Raw genomic sequence first — 20,987 nt, forward strand, 5'->3', positions numbered from 1 at the left:
ATTATGTATGTCAGCAATACAGTTCACAATAAAGTGTCGACCTCTTACTTCAAGAACAGTCCTTCCCTATGTTGCCTAAACAAAATGGAGTTTAATACAGAAATTTCACCTTTTGCACTTCAGACCAGTATTGTTGCTATTTCAAATTATTTTCATGATTGGGTTTTATATCGGTGTCAGTTAAAAACCGAACTAGGTCTATACATAATAATAATAAATTTAATGAAACAGAATACAAAAGATAAAAAAATTATCTTTGTTATGATTATAATAAATGAAGACAGACCTTAAAATGTACAGTTCCAACACCACCATTACAGATAAAAATTGCACTAGGTCTTTTACCTTAAAGCGCCAAATTTTTTGTTGAGATGCGAATAATTACATTGATAATCATCTGTTCTTTATTCAATGTGTATGTAATGGCTTGCAAAGTTAATTGTACGAGTATGTTATTCTGGGACAATTTTGAGACCTATCTTTGGAAAAACGATATTGCACTATGTATATAATCACGTATAAAATCATTGCAAGCAAAATATAATGAAAGGGCATGATGTTTGTGACAAAAGACAACCAATCACATATACTATTTCAATAATTTACGATTTCAGCTTTAACTTCATTCTACTTAACTAGTGCTTTTGGTACAACATAAAAGCTTTCAAACATCAACAAAAATGACACACATGAAATAAATTCAATATGTGGGTAACGTCCCATGTTCGTTACGAATGAAGTGTCAGGCAATGTACACTCTTTGACACGAAAAATGGTCGCTCTCCTGTAGCGTGAATTTGTGAGTGTCCGGGTTAATGCGAGATTCACACGGGGAAATATTAAGCATCGATGTCCGAGGATGAAGACAAGTCGTAGCAGAGACATATCTATGTGTCACGAAATGGCATATTCCCTATAAAGCCTTTATGACTTAGCAATAGAGCTCTTTCTTCTCGTTAAAAAGACAGGGCTTCGAATCTCTCTATGTAAAACGCATGTGTGTAAAAACAGCACACACAATGATTCCTGAGCTATTTCGGGGTGGGACTTAGTCTACGAACAGCAACCAATTTCCGTACCAAAGAGTGTACATTAAAGATTGAAAGGGCCAATGATATGAAGTTTACCCCTTTCCCCCAATGGCACGGCCCTTAACTTGCAGTTATTTGTCTTAACTCTATGAGCATGCTCACAGATGTTGCTAGTGATGAGAAGTGTAGACCAGCGAATAGGGATTATAAAGAATGGACACTGAGCGAATTTTCCTGTGTTTTGTTTCTCTGTGTGCCAGCGGTTAGTTCCACTTTCAAGCACTAGAGGTAGTGAAATCGAGCATACGCTAAGATAATAATTGAGAATAGAGTTGAGACACAGGATCCAAACATCGCCTACCTCATTGCATAATCCAGTAACGCTTTGCTTCAAATAAATTCAAGTTGACAGCTTTTCCTTATTTCTCAGTGACAAACTAGTTGTAATAATAATATTTTATATTTCAGATATCATAAATTATATTATAAAATAATATAATACATTATAAACTTAAGTATCGAATTCGTTTAATATTTGTATATAATATAATATAATATAGGCATATGGTTTTACTTCTCGTAAGAGTTTTGTTTTTCCATTTTCAGCGCTATCAAATCATTACATATTTTAATTGTTGTTGGGGTCAACGTCTCAACTCTCATTATAAAGGAACTCTAGAGTCTAGACATTACAGTTAATGAAGGATTTATTATTTTATGGATCCAATTTATTTTATTTGAGTACATAATGTACCTAGATGTATTATGTGTTATATTTCCGCTGTGTCGACTGCTAGCTGTTGTGATGTCAGCGCCAACTCTAGGGAGAAAGCAGAATCTGTCGCTCTAGCTGGCTTGAAGGTCACTGAAATCGGTCCGGCTACATCAAAGGTACCGACACGAAGTGTCCATTCTTTATAATCCCTATTCGCTGTGTAGACCACTTAGTTCGTCAGAGACTATCAAAGAGCACCACAAGTGGTGGATCTACATTGCACTCATGATGATGATGATGATGATATGATGACGACGACGATTGAGAATTGCTCAGATATCACAGGGGAACCGGAGTACTCAGAGAAAACCCCTGTGTTACCTAGACCACGGACTTGCCCAGCAAGTTATATGTAGATTCAGGGTGAAATGAGATTTGAATCCGGGGTCCTTGGTTTATAAGGTCAAGGCATTAGCACTAAGGCATTATGGAAGTCAAAAATGTAATTATTTACATATCTTTAAAATAATTGCAGACTATTAAGTGAATATTTACTTTAACATAACCAGATTGTAAAATTATGACTGGAAAACAAATGATTTAATAGTGTACTTCAGTATTTTACCACCAATATGTCACACGAGAATTATTAGAACCATAAAAATATGCATATAAAAAGCATCTTTTTGATGTGTAGTACGTGTAAAATTATATCCTCATTATTTACAAGTGACAAAAAAAAAATAGCAGAACACAGGCAACATTTAAAATTAAAAAGTAAAAGTTCAGATATTTTCGAATAATTGAATATATTATTCCAATATCAATTTGAAACTAAGTAATATAAAACAAACATGGCTACTTCCAGTTACTGTTACAGTACACATATAGTGAAGTAAACATTAGACAAATTTTACATTTTATCCATTCCTAATGGCCAAATATCTGTGTATATCATATTACAGTAATCATTTTATATAAACAAACTTACAGCTTAATTATGCTCTTTTCTTGAAAAAAGCTACTCTGTTTTCTCGTTTCTTAACATTTTATTCTGAATAGAGCTATTTAATAAGTGTTGTTATATAAATGCTTACACTGGATTCTGAATCTCTGAAATTGATTTCTGATGTCACATTAAATTGGTAAACCTTACACAAGCAAATATGGTATACTAGAGAACAAAATATTATCCTCTCCTTTAGTATTCTGCACATAAATTATTATTATTATTATTAACAAACTATTTATCTTCAAAAAAATGTGAACTGAATTTATGAATTTTCAAACAGCATAACTGCACAAGTTTAAGCACTGCAAAATGCACATTTTACCTGTACACCATTGACTAAATAAACCTGAACCAAAAATTACTTATTTTTCTGCTACAGGGATGCACTTAACATGCAGTTAATCATATTTAGGCACAACATAACTACTTAAAAGTAAACCCTTTATTTCAAACAGATATCAGCTACTTCTGAACAGCTGTGCTCCAGTCAACATGCATACAATGTAATATATATTCGGTTTCATTGTTTGCATAACACAAATAGTTTATGGAGAATTCTTGTTAAGAGCTAACTGAACTACCAAATACTTTAAGACCTAAAATATGGACAGGTAGAAAGGTATTAGTCATAAATGTTCCAAAATACCATCATTTCATCATTAAGGAATGGTGTGAATGACATCATGGACATGTATATGAATTAACAGAAATCTCCAGTCTGATGCCATATTTTTTTGCAATACTGAATTACCGTCCATAGAGGAAGAGATTTCTAGATCTGTTTTTGAAGTGATGCTTTAAAAATTTTGGTTGAGAGTATAACAGAGCTAGTGACTTATACCTGAATGGAGGAGGAAGAGGAGGAGGAGGAGAAGAAAAAAAAAGGAAGAATTGTCCTTTGAATAACAGATTTGTACGTAAATATGAAGTAATTAAAAAGTAAATAGCACAAAATTAATAATTAGCCTAATTCATTCTAATGGCCAGTTTTATCAATCTTCGTTATCATTATAACATACTGTTAAATTATTTAATGACATGTTAGTCAGTTTTTGTGTTTCACCAAGCATCATTATTGCTAACATGTCTTCAAACTCATCGTTAATTTATTAGAACCTACTTGTTGCGTTAAAACTGTAACAACACATTAAGATGTCAAAAACATGGCAGACATATTCAAAGCTGAAATTCTTTATATAGAACTTCACCATAATGACACACTTGTATGTGGTAATAACACTTGGAATAATGATTTTGAAGATTTAAGTGACAAACAATTTCGCGAAAGGTACCGATTAAAGAAACAAAATGGTAATAATGACTCTAGAAGGAAGTGAAGATAGGTTAGAATAGAGATGTCGAAGTGCCTGTATTACGTGCTCACATTACAAGCAATACAAATCCAACAAGGTTCACTTTTTTAGCAAGATAAAGTACAATCATCGCTCTTAAGGAAATGTTGTGCGGGTTCTTGAAAGCACACAGTGCAGGCGCTTTGACATCCCTGAATTAAAATACGACAGATAGGAATAACCCACTAAAGCCTCTTCAACAGATTCTTCTCGGATTATGATTTTATGTTACGGGAAGTTTTAAAAAAGAATTGGTGACATGAATGGGGTGTCAAAAGATATATCTAGATAAGCAAATAGAGTATTAAACATACTACAGTGAAACCTGTTCAAGGCGGAAGTGACATGGTCCTAATTTTTTTTCCGTTGTGGACAGGTTTCCGTATTATTCAGGTGTGACAATAAAATGGAATATTTTGTCATTCATATACATGAAAAACAAAATGGCATACCGCAAACTGCAAGAAGTACAAAATATTCCATTTAACACTCATCACATTAAATCAGCTTTGTGTCGCTTATTACGTTGAGAATCTTCTTGATTAAAATCTCATTTTCTGTATAAATATTATCGTAACTCACTCATTAGTCATTAAACATTACTAAAGTTTACTAATCTCATTATATTTAATATCTAACACTATACTCTAATACTGTACTGCATATCACTGCACATTATTAATTAATTAGACTAGGAGCCATCTATTAGAAGCCTTGAATTCTGGTTTATTTAATTTCCTTCCCAGTTCAATAGCTTGCTTTGCAGAACAGATCCAGAAATTGGCTTGTTCTTTGAAAGGTCATGAAGAACCCACTCTCACGACAGTTCATTTATTTTCACATAAACAGTTGCTTTCTGGTTCCTTTTGTGTCACCAATATTGGCCGCACACCACTCACTCATTATGATCTTTATTTTTTAAAGTGTCACACCTGAGTTTTCCGCAACTGTACTTCAATATTATTTCACATAGACTTTGTTTCTAATTTTCCTTTATCTGGATAACTTTTACTTCACCACTTAATGTTAATGCCACATTTTATGCAACTTCCCCCCCCCCCCGGAAATCACTACACTTGCGCTCAGTTTAGCTACGACAGTATACGAGTGTGAAGGATTGAAAATCTTTGAAGGGACTCGTCTGCCTAGTCAACAGGGTAATCAAATTTATGACCGACAGGCCAACACACCCTCGTACCATCCAGAATTTTGCAAAGAAAACTTGTTTTTATCTTAGTGACCTACATATTTCGTATATTCCTTGAAATTACACGCTGTTTCAAAATATAGTTACAAAATATAGTGTGTCCAAAATATTGTTTCCGTTTTGAACAGTAGCAGATAGTTTCCGTTTCCACGTTGGACAGTTTCAGTTTTATTCAGGAAAAATTATATATAATACATACAAATTTCGCCAGGACCAATAAATTGTTCCGAAATAGACAGGATTCCGGATTATTCAGGTTACAATTTGAACAGGTTTCACTGTGTTTCATATGCAAAGCACTGCATAAGAGAAACTGTAGTTAGATGGCCAAGGTCAATACACAATAGCACAACATTCCAAAGATGTCACAGGAGATTGCCTTGCCTTTTGAAATGGGAAAGAGTACAAAGAGGTTTACTTTAGGAGATGACACCCCTTAAAATCCTACTTAATGACATCTCTCCTGAATCCTACCACACAAGCAGAGCGAAATTATAATAGGACATGTAAATCTACAAGAAATACTATGGAAAAGCAGTAAGCGATATGAAAGGGCAATTTTCTGTCCTGAAGTTAGGCCTAAGATCAAATGCTAAGAATGCTATGAATAACTGTGCAACAGTTTTGAAGCTGTCCACTTTATCGTCCACTAAAGTCTCGTTCGATTTTCTTTGAAGTCACCATAAAAGAATTTTAACTGTTGCACATTTCTTTTATTTACATTTGGAAAGTTATTAAATTCGTTTTCAGATTTTTCCAGAGTCTCTTTTTTTTAACATTATTCCATCTGTTTTTTTCATTTTTAATTATGCTATGTCAGCATATTTAGGAACAATAAAAAGAAATAAGGACTTTACAATGTTCTTAAAATTACCCGTTTGTCTATCATTGTTTCCTGGCGACAAACAAAATAAAGTTGACTTAGAAAGCATATTGTGATAATTCAGATTGTCAATGTTATAATACCATATGATACAATATAATATTGTGTTATTTATTCAGTCATATGACAAATCAATTTTACAAAAACTAATGACACTTATCCATATATGTAGTCATTATGTTCTATACAATGAAAATTACGAACGTTTTCGCCCTTTGGGCATCATCAGGCTCTATCCAAAAAACCTTGAAAATCCTAAAATCAGGAATAGACACAAAATTTATAAATTCTGCAAAGGAATATTATATTGCAAAGCAGATTCAAAGAGATAACTGTATTCTTATTTGACTCAAATCCGGAATCCCCTATATAACTTTTAATCCCACCACAACTCAATATCCTTCCGCGTAAGCTTTCTACGTAAACACAATACGACGTTCGCGTCACATCAGTCGGTGAATTCGGTGCAACAAGGTCATCTCATGTCATCGTATGTTCACATAATTAATATATTTCCATACTCCAAATTTACATATTTTGATATTAAAGTTTTCATTACAGATAAATACCACTTCACAGAATATTCGCAATGAAAAATCACAAAACAGCTTGTGCAATACACACGTTTAAAACGTGAGTACATTTGACAATTAATTTGACTATCATTTTCACGTTTGTAGTTTCTCTTCTTTTACTATATTTATAATATATATTTCAGATACAATTCACCATCCAAGTCAAACCATTGAAACAAGATCGACATATATACATCAGTATTATGAAGTTTAAATGAGGAACATTACTAACAGTTTCACAATTTTATGTATCATCGCAATGCAGTTACAGTTTGTAATTTTAAGCATATTAAGTCTGTACACTATTTTAGACATATCATAAGTTAATTTTATACAGTTCATTTTAATTAAATTATCATTGTATTTTACCACAGAGACCAGATATAAGATATTATACAAAGAGCCTGATGATGCCCGAAGGGCGAAAACGTTCGTAATTTTCATTGTATAGAACATAATGACTACATATATGGATAAGTGTCATTAGTTTTTGTAAAATTGATTTTTCATATGACTGAATAAATAACATAATATTATATTGTATCATATGGTATTAAATAAAGTTGGCTGGAATCATATGTAACCAATCAAATTCGCAATGTTGAAACCATGGTCGTATGAGAAATGTAACAGGCAAGATGCAAGTACGAAATTCCCATGTTAGTAAACACATGTTAATTTTAAAGAAACGAGACTTGGTGAAAAGGTCAACTTTTAAAGATGTTAAAATTAAATGACCCATTTGTTGATGAGTCATTTGTGCCGATTTAAAGCAGCTTGGTGAAACTGGTCATTAGACTTGTATTTTTAAATTTCAGAAAATATGGAAATTAAATTACACTGTAAGTTTTTGAACCAGGCTCTCTGATACTACATCCTATGAACCATGATGCATCTATCTTCAAACATTATGCAAACTTCCTGTGCACTGCTTACACAAATGTGCCTCAATGGCTAATTCATAAGCAGAGAACAAGCAACACTAAATTTACCACATATCTACTTATGCCTTGCAATTTATCAATTAATTTATTTAACAATAATACTGGAGGACAGCTACACAGTCAACAGTCAACCAGTCCCATTTCCAACTGCTGCAAGAATGAAACACTAATAATGTAATGCAAGCAAAATATCTATGAAAATAATATGGCTTACCTTGATGGTCTCACAACTACGATATGGCTATCAGGAAAATATGTGTGCAGTAACATAGCTGTACTTTCTAGATTCCACTTTACGTAGTTCTTGTTATCTCTGTGATTTTCCATGTTTTCAGGAAAGTCCTATAATAACAAAAAGATTAATTACGCATCTTAGGAAGGGTAGAGTGCATTAGTAAAACTCATTACGGAGTTAAATTATGATTACAATATTTACAATGACAATATTTGTGACGCCTCTGAGTTATGACACTAATAATAATGGATAAGATCATCTCTACACACCATCCTCACCCTTTTGCACCCGTATTCTACTACTGCTTTTATATTTAAGGACATAGATTTTTAACGTGTCTTAGACTACTTATTTACATGTGAGAATTTTAACGTGTCTTAGACTACTTATTTACATGTGAAGATTGTTCTAAATGAGATATGAATTTTTAAAAATTCCTGATTCACAGTCAATTGCCTACGTAACTACTTGTAGTAATAACGAGTTGCAATAAGAAACAATCGAAATACATTTCGTGTGTAGAATTAATTTTAGAAAATATTTAACTTATTATTTTCCGTTTTATGCACCGTCTTTACGTAAGAGACCAAAAATTTGCTATATATTGCATTAAATTTACCTAGCTTCTATTCAACGTTACTGATGAATACCAAATTTGGAAACAAAATGTTAAGTGTAAGAGTAAATAATTCATTTTAATATCATCTTGTGTATTTAGCCAAATTAATGTTATAGAAGAAAATATCGACAGATATTCTGAAACAAATATTTATATTCATAATCTAAATGAACAAAGTAATAAAAATACTACGCAAAATGCTTACATTATATAAATTTGTAACACTCAACGAAATTTTCTCCTTCCATACAAGCACCTTATTTAACACCTTTCTAATGTGGGTAGCAACTCAACCCTCAAGAACGTACTAACAAGGAAAGCACTAATACAGTTGCTAGAATGTAAGAAGTATATCTGGCTTTGAGAACTGTTAACAAAGTACAAATCTGTAGTGCTCGGGAAAAGTGGCACAAGTCAAAAATTTTAATTTTACAGGAGAAGGAAAAAAACTGTCTTCACACTGGTTTATGTCGATTTGATTTTTTTCTGTATTAATTATTGTAATGGGAAAAATACTTATCTCTTTTCCCAAGCGAGCAGATGTTCCGTAAGTTGTCAATAAATTAATAAAAAATGTTTGTGGAAACTGACTTACACCACTTTTCCCAAGCACTGCAGAAATTATATTTATACTGGAAATGCAGTTAACACTAAATGTTAACACCAAGAAGTAAACTATTTTTAATGATGGAAAAGATCGCAGATTCACGGATTTAATTCAAATATGTTACTTCAAAATACTAGTCTATTATTACCCAACCTCAAATCCGAGCCATTATTTATATGGGTAGAAGTATTTTTCTTTGACCTGATGCATTCATGTAATGCAATACAGAATGATTCAAGAAGTTTCACGAACACTTACAGATCATATTCTTAGGGTTCAATTTCAGTAAAAAGTTAAATGAACATGGGCTAAGTTACAGTACTGTAACAATTCGAATCATAAAAAAAGAAGTAGGAACTGTCTTAACTAAGAAAAAATAAACACAAAATATCAAAACAAACTCTTGGAAAATATGTAATTAAATCACTGCTGGCCTTAACTCCACCAGAATAAATAAATAAATAAATATAATACATAATGTTGGAAGCTTTCGTTTTCAAATTATACGGTACCATTTACACATTTAGTCTGGAAAAAAATGTATTATCGATTTTTTCACAGAACATAAAATGACAAAGGATGCTTTATGAAGGGTATGTTTGTGTCTAGCAATTTGTTCCCTGTGCACAATTTTACACTAAATTTCCAAAAATGTTATTTCAAATGCATCTGACTGACTGGACAGATGCATATAAAATGCCCAGGACTTTCAAAGACAAAGACACAGAGTCTTTCAGCTGGTCATAGAGCACGCCCATGTATTCTGGCTTCGTTCAAAGGCACAGTCAAAATGAACTCTTTTGCTAAATGCACCGATACAAACATCCTTCCTTATTACTTTGAGTGAATAACACTGGCTTAAGTGAATCAAATTAATCTGACTATCCTGTTTGCATAAAATCAACTTGCAATATTATATATTTGTTTCTTGTGAAAGTGACCTTAATATCCATCCATCCACCCGCTCACCCATCCATCTGTCCATCCATCCATCCGTCCGTCTGTCCATCCATCCATCCACCCACCCACCCACCCACATAATCAATCTTACAGATCACGTAATTTGCGTTTCTGAAGGCTAACAATAAGAGATATTAACTAAAGTGCATTAACCTTAAACTAACGATATTTTTAGAAAGTTGAAAAAAAAGTGACATTACGTTATTTTAAGCCTTAGGGTACAACGAAATTTGTTATGCAGTAACTCTTATATTTATCTTCTTATCCTTTTTATTTAAAGACTTGGAAGGGAGCAGCACCACTTTTTAGCAATAAGGGTGTATTAATAATTATTGATGTTAAATAATTATTAGAAAATGTATGTAGTTCTTCACCTATTGATTTTCTAATAATTAGGAATAGTAGAGTTGGAAACATCAATCTGAATAAACCCTCTCATTACAAACCTGCACATCACCTCCAAAGAACACAACTGCCATATCTTGTTCTGCCCTCACTGCAGGGTGGCAGTATACTACATCATTAATACGTCCATCATAACCAGTAACACCGCACAAACGGACAGGACAGGCTGGAGGGGGTGTGCCCAGCATCCTCCCCTAAAAATTAAAACCATTGTCGAAATATTTTCAAAATTGCATCTCAAAATAAGAACTATCTCTAATTTAATTAACACAATACACCAAAAATAACATCAGACACAATCACAAATACATTTGTTCACATAGCAACAAAAGAGCAAACTTCTGACATTCACATTTTGTTATAAAGTTGTAGAATTACAATTCAGTAAACATGTATGCAGCCAATGTAAAATGTTTCAAGAACAAGTGGACAGCATCAAATACTTAGGGTGTACTACTACATAAGCTGCTGCCAGGAACTCAAAAGGAGGATAGCAATGACCAAGGAATAGAAAAAAGGAGCACTCGCATGCCAAAGATCATATTTGATGAAAATCGTGTTATGTTGTCTGTGCGTTAAACAATTTGAAGACAATTGAATGACTTACCGAAGTGAAATGTAATCTATAATTCGTTTTTTGAAAGCTATGAATAGACGGCCATATGACATTTATCGCCATACATTTGAAATGTATGGTGAGAAATGACAATTGATGTCAAGTATAGGAAATTGGTTCGGATGTTCAAATGTTTTACAATTAGATGGAAACAAATGGATAGTCCTTCATATATCACGGATTTGAAGCCGAATGATTTTCATCTGTTCCTGGCTGAATGACCTCAAAGATGCAGTGCAGAAGTAGCTATCATCATAGGAGGCCACATTATGTAAAGAGGATACACAAAAAGAAACTTGTTCCCTGCTACATAAGTGCCTCAATAACACTAACTGCTATGTGAAGAGGTCGATCTTTTCATCGTCAAATAGTACAGTGGAGCTTCAATTAATGTTAGTAATGTGCTAGAGTGCTAAGAACATTCAGAGTTGCCGCCACTGCTCTTACAGTTAACTATTTCTTTATTTTCTTTTTATGCTAATATAGTTTCATGTCGTTAATTTTACACTGACATTATAAGACGTGCGTTTGTATTATTATTTTTATCGATTATCGTCGTTTGAATGCAGCTACGGAATTCTACAAACTCCTCTAAGCAACAACCATACCCAAAAACAACGCGCAAGGGTATGACCCCTCAAACACACAAATCCTACCTATCCTGCATAGTGAAGTACAAACTGCCATCAATGAACTGAAAAAAGGAAAAATGTCGGGGGAGGACGGGATACAAAACGAAGTATTAAAAATAGCAGAACCACACATTACACCCATAATCTCCCATCTATTCACCAAAATCCTGGAGTCAGAGGATATCCCAGACCAATGGAACACAAGCACGATAATATTACTCCACAAAAAAGGTACTAGGGATGACATAAATAACTACAGGCCTATAAGCCTTATGTCGAACTTATACAAACTGTTCACGAAAATAATTACCAGAAGATTGACAAAAGTGTTGGATGAAAAACAACCACCAGAACAGGCAGGCTTTCGCAGAGGGTTCAGCACAGTAGACCACCTACAAACGATAAATCAATTGATCGAGAAAGCAGAAGAATTCAACATGAACATTTATCTTGCCTTTATTGACTATAGTAAAGCCTTTGATTCTGTGGAACATTCAGGCATAGTACAAGCACTAACAACACAAGTAATTGAAGCAAAATATGTGCGAATATTACAAAGGATCTACAACCAAAGCCGCGCCAAAGTCAAAACTGAAATAGAAGGAAAGCCATTCAAGCTGGAAAGGGGAGTTCGTCAAGGGGACCCAATATCACCCAAGTTGTTTACGAGCATGATGGAACATATATTCCAGAAACTGAACTGGAACCAAGACTGGGGTATCAACATAAACGGAAGCTATCTAACAAACTTACGATTCGCTGATGATGTGGTCCTATTCAGTAAAACTCCAGAATTACAAACAATTCTCGAATAACTACATGAACAAAGCAAAAAAGCCGGTCTCACACTAAACAAAACAAAAACCAAACTAATGTCAAATGGTCCCCAAACAGCCACACTAATAGATGGAGAGACACTAGCATATGTGAACGAATATACATATCTGGGGCAACTGATTTCATTTCAAGACAAAATAGAAAAGGAGCTGAGACGGAGAATCTCCCTAGCCTGGAAAGCGTTCTGGGGCCTCAAGTTCATACTCCTAGACAGAAAGATAAGCCGGAAAATAAAATTTCACACCCTAGAAACGTGTGTATCCTGTGCTATTATATGGATGTCAAACATGGTCGCTAAGATCACAGCAAAAGAACAAACTTCAAATATGTCAACGAAAAATACAGCACAAAATCTTAGGAATATCCCTGCGAGACAGGATACCAAACACCACAATCCAACAACTAGCACAGACAACAGACGTCGCACAAACAGCCACACAAAGCAAATGGAAGTGGGGAGGACACATTGCCAGACTACAAGACAACAGATGGACCTACAAAAGTACTGTTTGGGACACACAGATTGGGCAAAGGACGCAAGGCAGACCAAGACGCAGATGGGAGGACATCTTCAAAGATCACGCAGGGCACCAATGGTCATGGATAGCAAGGGACAGAGAAGAGTGGAAGTCACTAGGCAGACAACTGAGCAACGACTAGAACAGCAACATGCAAGCGTCATTGTTTGAGGGAAGTTTAATAGTGAACAGTGAAAAGTGTAGTGTCAAACAACATTATACCTAACGAACAGCACTGAACCTAACATGGAATAGCTCGCCAAGTTAGGAAAACTGAGCTAACCCTACCCAAGGGTAGGAGGCCTTTGCCCTTCATGGGACATATTGGGCTATTTCATTTCATTTCATCGTCGTTTGTTTCAACAAGCTCTTCTAAGTTTAAATTCCATACAAGCCTCATATAAACACAAACAAAGGCAACATTAGAAACTTGTTGCTAGGGAAACCATTCTTCATAACATAAAACTATACTGAAATAGACTCATTACAGTGCAGTTATTGTTATGTAGTTACCATTACAGCGCAGTTTTGCAAAGGCTTTGAAATAATTTTGCTCTAAATTTTCAATGCAAAATATATTGTACAGTATTTGCAATTTTAAAAATATGATCATGCAAAAAATTGTTGTACAATACACATTTGTGAAGTGCATTACAAAATTTCTTTTCCTTAATTTTGTAAAAAATTCTTCCCAACCTTGTATCATAATATATTATTGTAAACGTCTCAATTGCATTATATTGTTTACATTATAATTGAAGAAAAACTTAAATATATATTATACAGGAAAATTTAACACACAATTCACTGAGAAATTATATAGAACAGAGTAAATATAGTTTTTATTACTACGCAGGCAGCTCAAGTGTTTTCTTCTTGAGAAACATATTGCACTTAGGAAAGCAGAAAAGCAAAATAAAAAAATTGAAATGCTGCAAAAATCAAGAGATTGCATTTACTAGTATAAGAGGGTTGCTATAGAAACGCAGAGTAAAGCTAATGCTAAAGTTGATTGTTTATGAGTTGCACATGTTGGCGAATCACGCACTCAGCAAACTCATAAATCAACACTGATTGGTCCCACTTTAGTTGTTAAATTCTTATCCAATTTCTCTAAGACCTAAAGTCACAGCACAACCTTTCTTTACACAATATTATCCTCATAAATTAATTAGTACATTCTGTGTAAACCTAATAAGCGTGATTAGAAAGTGCCTTTAATAACATTTTTAAGAAGTCTAAAACAAATTGTATACATTCGCGAGAAGTGCCAGTCAACATTGTCAAATGATAGGATCAAAACACAATGGGTATATACAGTAAGTATCTAAACAAAAAATTAATATTGCTGATGACAGTTTTATAACAAAGTAATTTATTACGTGAAACTTACCAACTTACTGGTACCTTCTTGTGTCCAACAATGGAAAAAAGAAACAAAACAGGTGAAGTGTTGTTTCCACGTTCTTACTCTAATCATTCAGTCGTTTTATTCTGACGCGGTGGGTCACCAAATGATTCAGTCCACATCTGGAAAAAGATTCATTAATATTCTTTATATTAAAAAAACATTCAGGCTACCATAACATGAAGTGCTTTGTGTGGCACTTTTATGCATTTATTTATACACGCTTTAACATCTATGGCCACGACCAGGGCCGCCAACAGGATTTATGGGCCCCTGTGCAATTTTGTGCTCGGGCCCCGTTGAAAAAAAAAAAACTTAAAAATGACAAGTTACCAATTATTCTGACGATAATAATTATTTGCAAAATAACTAAAAGATAACCCCATACACAGATACGAATCCATATTAGTACAATATATTACTCTTCTTTTTCAGTAGGGCCTACATAGTATGTTTCGTGACGAAACTTTCGTCTTTTCGTTGTCGTTTGTTTCATTTCGTTTTCATAAAACACTATTCTTAAACAGCTGTAATTTCTGACTTCCAGGTTAACATCAACAAACAACTCTCCTTGACTTCATTGATGCAAAATCACACTGTAGCAAAATCATCAATTATATCATCAAAATTTAAAGATTTAGTAAGATCGCTCTCCAGACTAAGGGGTCCAAGGTTACTCAGTCTTTCTTGACACATTGTTACTCTGAATACATTTTTATTTCCTTCATTTTGTTTGAAGTTGATGTGAAAATGAGCATTGCTTGTGTAGGTGCAGAAAATAAACCAGTCTCAAGCCCATCTGTTCAGGTTGTCAAAAATGAAGACAGTTCATGCTTAGAGGTGAATACTGATTGTTGTGGCTGTTTAGAAAAAAATTCTGATAACAGTAGTATTGAATCAGAACAAGCAAACAATAGTAAAAATGATGTGTTAATATGTGCAAGTGAAACAAATTTACACACACCAGTTCCTAACTCTAGAGTCATGGCAAGTAACATGCGACCTTGGAAAACTAAAAAGTGGCAGACAAATTGTGTCATTGAATGTGTTGTTCGAAAAAGTACCCCCAACCTGTCTAATAACCTTCTAAGTGACGGAGCCACCGGCGTGGTTCAGTTGGTTAAGGCTCTTGCCTGCCAGTCTGAAGTTGTGCTTGGGCACGGGTTCGATCCCCACTTGGGCTGATTACCTGGTAGGGTTTTTTCCGAGGTTTTTCCCAATCGTAAGGTGAATGCCAGGTAATCTATCGCGAATCCTCGACCTCATCTCGCCAAATACCATCTCGCTATCACCAATCTCATCGACTCTAAATAACCTAGTAGTTGATACAGTGTCGTTAAATAACCAACTAAAATAAAAAAATAAATAACAAGACAGAACAAGAGCCTTTCCAGTATTATTTTCAAAACTCAAGAATGAAGAATGTGTTCCCATAGACTGGTTAGTGTGGGGTGAAACAAATCAGTCACTGCACTATTTTCCCTCAGTTGTTTCACTCCACACTAGCCAGTCTCTGGGAACACATTCTCCATCCTTGAGTTTTGAAAATACTGTAATACAGTTTTTGGAAAGGTTCTTCTTTTCGAACAACACATTCAATGACAATTTGTCTGCTACTTTTTAGTTTTCCAAGGTTGCTCAATTTCACACCAACTTCAAAGTTCTTCTCCCTTTCTTAATATCTTCCAATTTGTTTGTCTCTTCTTGGGTTTCTCAGCTCCCGACTTATGCTTCTACTTGTCCATTGGTAATACTAATGAACAGAATTTATTAAAAAAAACGACAACGAAAAGACGAAACATACTATGTATGCCCTACTGAAAAGGAAACGTAATCCTCCGGCTTGGATTTGGGAGAGTCCACTAGGATATTGCAGTGGGCCTGCAGGGGTTGGTAGTTAAGAGGACAAGCCAATTGAACGTGTTTGGTACAAGCGACGGGAACATATTTCAGGCAAATCCCAGAGCCCTCAAGTGTCGTGTCGATGATTGTTAACATGGGAAACCGATATTCTATTATATAAAAGTTAAACATTTACATAATGAAGTGGTAATTTGTATTAATTCTACTATTGATGGTTAATATGTCAGATTCATGTAACATAGTACCCGTATGTCTCTGTGAATAATTATTTGTGATAATAAAAAGTAATCAGACTCACTTAAATTGACAGGCCCTTATTGCTCACGGGCCCATATGCACTTGCCCCCTTTGCCCCCCCTTCTCGGCGGCCCTGGCCACAACCGCAAAGTTAGCTCTATGGTAGCATGTCTGCCTTCAGACTAGCCAGCCCAATTTCAATCCGGGGGGGAGGGGGAGGGGTGTCAGAAATTTTCATGTAAAATTTCTATCTCGGGACTAGGAGAGATGACGGTGCACAACTTATAATCACTAGATTGTGCACCAATAGGCCTGGGTTAAATCCCAAATCTCTCCGCAGTGCATATGAAGAGAAAGCATATGTCAGTGTTGATAGTAATTCGTCCGTTGAAAAGAGACGTTAAGCCTGGCGGCCCCCTTTGTGCTATTCAACAGGAGTAGGCTATGTACCAACACTGGGTTTCCCCTTCTCCCTTCCTCATCTTCATCATCACTCATTCCATACAGTACACTTACACGAACATTTACACATACTCTCACCCTAGTACATGACATAACTCTCCACAGATACACATCATGTACAGTGTGGCCCACTGAAGTGGTGTGCAACTAGAAAATGAGCCACAGTCCTGCCATCTATCCGCAATATGTGGAACCCGAATCACGTTAAGTGAAATGCATAGGTATTGGATACATACATACATAAATACATGGCCACATCGCGTGCGTAGTAGAATCTTTGGGTACATCGGTAGGCCATTGACTATAGATGAGTTTCTGCTTCTACTGACGTGTATTATAGGCACCGTGCACGTACTACTAGTGACGCCTTGCTGTGGCAGTGTTTGTAAGTTTTCATAGGAAATGGTAAGACTCGTTTCAAATTTATGTTTATAGTTTTGATAGTTAAACTAAATAAATGTGCCAATGTGCGATATTATCACTAAATGCGGCTTTCAGTCAATAAAAAAGGCCTATAGGCAGCATATTAAAAAAACGCTCACCTGAAAGGGGAAATAATCTTTGCGTTAGTGAACATGTGACCATAGTTTCATTGTGGCACAAGTAATTATACTGATGTTTGCAACCCTCTTACCTTATGAAGTAAAATTAGATGTAAGCATAAAATAATCATAGGTAGTAATAATATTATCATCACTATTATAATAATCATCATCATTAACACTGCAGTGATCTTCATTTACGTAAACAATGTAATTAAACCAATTACGACCGCAATTTGAAAACCTCGAATTATTCCGAATTCCACAACATGACGTCTTTATTTTATTTATTTTGATCGGAGTCAAACATTTGTAAATATACTATATTGTATATGTCAATCTTCTGCAAGGATTGGAGGGAGCAGCAATTAGGACTGTGTACACTCATTACACGAAACTTTTATTTTTTATTATTACTTGCCAAAAGTTCTCTGATTGAGGTTCTGGCTGATATGTACCAGAGGAAGAACAATTGTTTGTATGCATATGAAGTCTGACTAGTGTAATATGTAGCTAGTCGGAGATGTATGCAATGGAAAGGGAAAGGAACTGGCCACCCTACTCCATTATCTCTTGGCCTAGTTGCCTCGTAAGTGGTGCCTTCTTGGTATCACTTGTGAGGTTCAGACCTGTCTTCGAACAGTTGACTAAACAACAACAACTTGCAAAAAATAAAACTGACTTGAAACTGAGCATTACACTTTGAGTGATAGCGATTAAGAATTTCGCTCTCTTCTATAACATTCTGATGTCACTGTGGCGAGACAAATACGAAAGATAACACTCAAAACTATGACCCACGATCGAGAACAAATTTATTCATTTAACGAGGGCAACATTTCCTCGCAGTTGAAACCTGTAAACTACCCATAACACCCCTTAGAGGATAGTCACCACCAGAGTACGAATTCTGATAAGGGGATAGAATCCTAGATAGTGAATACAGTATCATACATAAATTATTATCCTCATTTGATATGACTCAACGCTTGATCGCACTGAGTTGCTTGTCTTGCATCTTGATCATAATAATAATTATATCCATGAGCAGGCTTAAGAGATAAGATGTGTAATTCCTAAGTTATTGATTGTTGCCAGCTTGCACGTGATGATAATACATCAATATTATTTTCTTTGCTTACTTTATACTTTATAAAGTATATTCGTATTAAAACAATAAAATTATATTTTGTGAGGGAGATAGAAGTTATCCTTGGCATGGATGTTAATATGAATTTATGAGAGGGGATAACTTTCCAACAGGGGAAAATCCCACCCTCTCATCCCTCCCGTTAATTCGCACCCTGGTCACCACTAACACGATATTTCTGGTCAGGATTTGAATATGTCAGGTGCAGTAAACTAAGAACAAGTATTTTCTTCGTCGGTATATCAACTACTAGGTTATTTAGAGACTTTAAAATTGATTGCGAGATGAGGATGAGGATTCGCCAGGCGATTATCTGAAATTCGCCTTACAATTGGGGAAAACCTCGAAAAAAAAAACAGGTAATCAGCCCAACGGGAATTGAACCACGCCCGACCGCAGCTCCGAATCAGCAGGCAAGCGGGCCTGCCGCCTGAATTACACCGATGGCTAAGAATAAGTGTCAAGTGATTTTTGTGACGAGCATGGCGGAAGCAGTAGCTAGTTCTTTACTTAAAAAATAGAGGATGCGAGGGACAGCATTTGAAAATTATGAAAATCTAATCTTTTTAACGCTCTCAACATTTTTGGAAGACACTCCTCACTTCCTGTAAAGGAAGCCTCTGAAATTCCGTCGGAATATACTGGTATCTTGACTCCGTGTGTGTTACAACAGTGGTTCCCAAAGTGTGCTCCGCAGATGGATCCCTGGGGATCCGCCAACATATATCAGAGATCCGCGGTTGGCAATATAAATTTTGAAATAAATAACATACAATACTGCCGTTTTTCTCGACGCGATTGTACAGTACTGTACGCGACTGTACTTGTGAAAGTTACTACTGTCATCCTCTGAGGAGTTTAGTGCTGAGAGGAATGCGGTTCCGACTAGTCTAGCGCGGTACTGGAGAGGAAGGGAACAGTGACAGCGGCAGTCTGGAAGGAAGCACAATCACACTGAAAACATTCGCCCAATTTACGAGAGCAGTATGCCTATTAGTTTTCTAACGTATTTTTGGCGAGATAGAGATACAACCATTCGTACTTATGTGTTCAGAGAAGGAAAGTATTGTAGAAATTTTTATTTATTTATTATTTACTTATTTATTCTGGCGAAGTTAAGGCCATCACACCACCAGAAATACAAATACAATAAAATAAATAAAAAGAAAAATCATAATACAACTACAATAATATAAATGAAAAGAAGAATCATACTATAAAATTTAATGACTAGTAGAACTGAATTAAATTTGTAAAGTAATCAATTTAAATATACTGTACTGCTGAACTCGAGAAGTAAAACTACTTGATTTGCATTTTAAGATATCACCAACAAATGATTTTCGCATGACATTATAGGAATCTGTTTTTCAGGATACTAATCACACATATTCTAAAATTCCAATAGAATAAAGTCAACAATTTTTCCACGGCATGTTTTCTTAAAAATGACTTGTAACGATGAAATAGTTAATATGAGTAATTCATATAATATTAACATAGCTAACATCAGGAAGATGTTTGAGCAAAAATTGCAACAATATATTTAATATATTAAAAACAAAACCATATAGGCTTAGGTAAACAATATGTATATGAAATATCCACACACTACTACAAACTGAAGACTGCATATTTTTGGACGATTAATACTTCCCACTCCGCTCGGCTTGGCTGTAGCGACAAAAGAATCTACCTGCAACCCCCCCGCACCGATGGCAAGAATACCTCAGGCCCCAGCGCTAAACTCGTCGGAGGAAGACAGTATATCGGCAAGGGTAGATGACCAGATCTCACTTTGCGTGAGCTGGCCTTACAGCTGTTGTAAAAAACACCACTTTCATTTTTCAGCTAGGATAGTCAATTCTATTAAAAATTTTTATCTGCTTGGCGAGGTTGGCAAGTTAGTAGATATCGGTAGTTATAGTCACGTCACTCTTATTTCCGGCAGCCAATCACATTGCAAGTCATGCGTCTTGTGATTCGCTTCTGATGACGTTATGCACTTCCTAAGGGTTGATAAATACTTAATATAATCGCCCGCCATTTTGGCTCTCTCGTTGTTCGCAGAAAGCACGCGAGGACGTTATTTGCCACTCAATTATTTGCTCAATTAGCCTACGTGCGTTTGATTGTATCATCTATCATAGGAGCTACGACATAATGTTTAACGGTGT

The 20,987-nt window shown here is 35.2% G+C and overlaps 1 protein-coding gene across 4 annotated transcripts in view; it reads right to left on the reverse strand.

Annotated features, from left to right (window-relative positions):
• The window catches only part of LOC138712371 (mitochondrial protein C2orf69 homolog), a 64,656-nt gene that overhangs the window by 27,870 nt on the left and 15,799 nt on the right, over nucleotides 1-20,987 (reverse strand). For all 4 annotated transcript variants that reach the window (XR_011335700.1, XM_069844049.1, XM_069844048.1 and 1 more), the window contains exons 2-4: nucleotides 14,542-14,678; nucleotides 10,587-10,739; nucleotides 7,934-8,061 (exon numbers count right to left, since the gene is read on the reverse strand). Coding sequence is in view for 3 of the 4 variants with exons in the window: in XM_069844049.1 (XP_069700150.1) it covers nucleotides 7,934-8,061; nucleotides 10,587-10,739; nucleotides 14,542-14,628 (368 nt within the window). In the remaining variant the exon portion in view is untranslated. The remainder of the gene's footprint in view (nucleotides 1-7,933; nucleotides 8,062-10,586; nucleotides 10,740-14,541; nucleotides 14,679-20,987) is intronic.

Source organism: Periplaneta americana, chromosome 13 (assembly GCF_040183065.1).
Source record: "Periplaneta americana isolate PAMFEO1 chromosome 13, P.americana_PAMFEO1_priV1, whole genome shotgun sequence".
Classification (NCBI taxonomy): Eukaryota; Metazoa; Arthropoda; class Insecta; order Blattodea; family Blattidae; genus Periplaneta; species Periplaneta americana.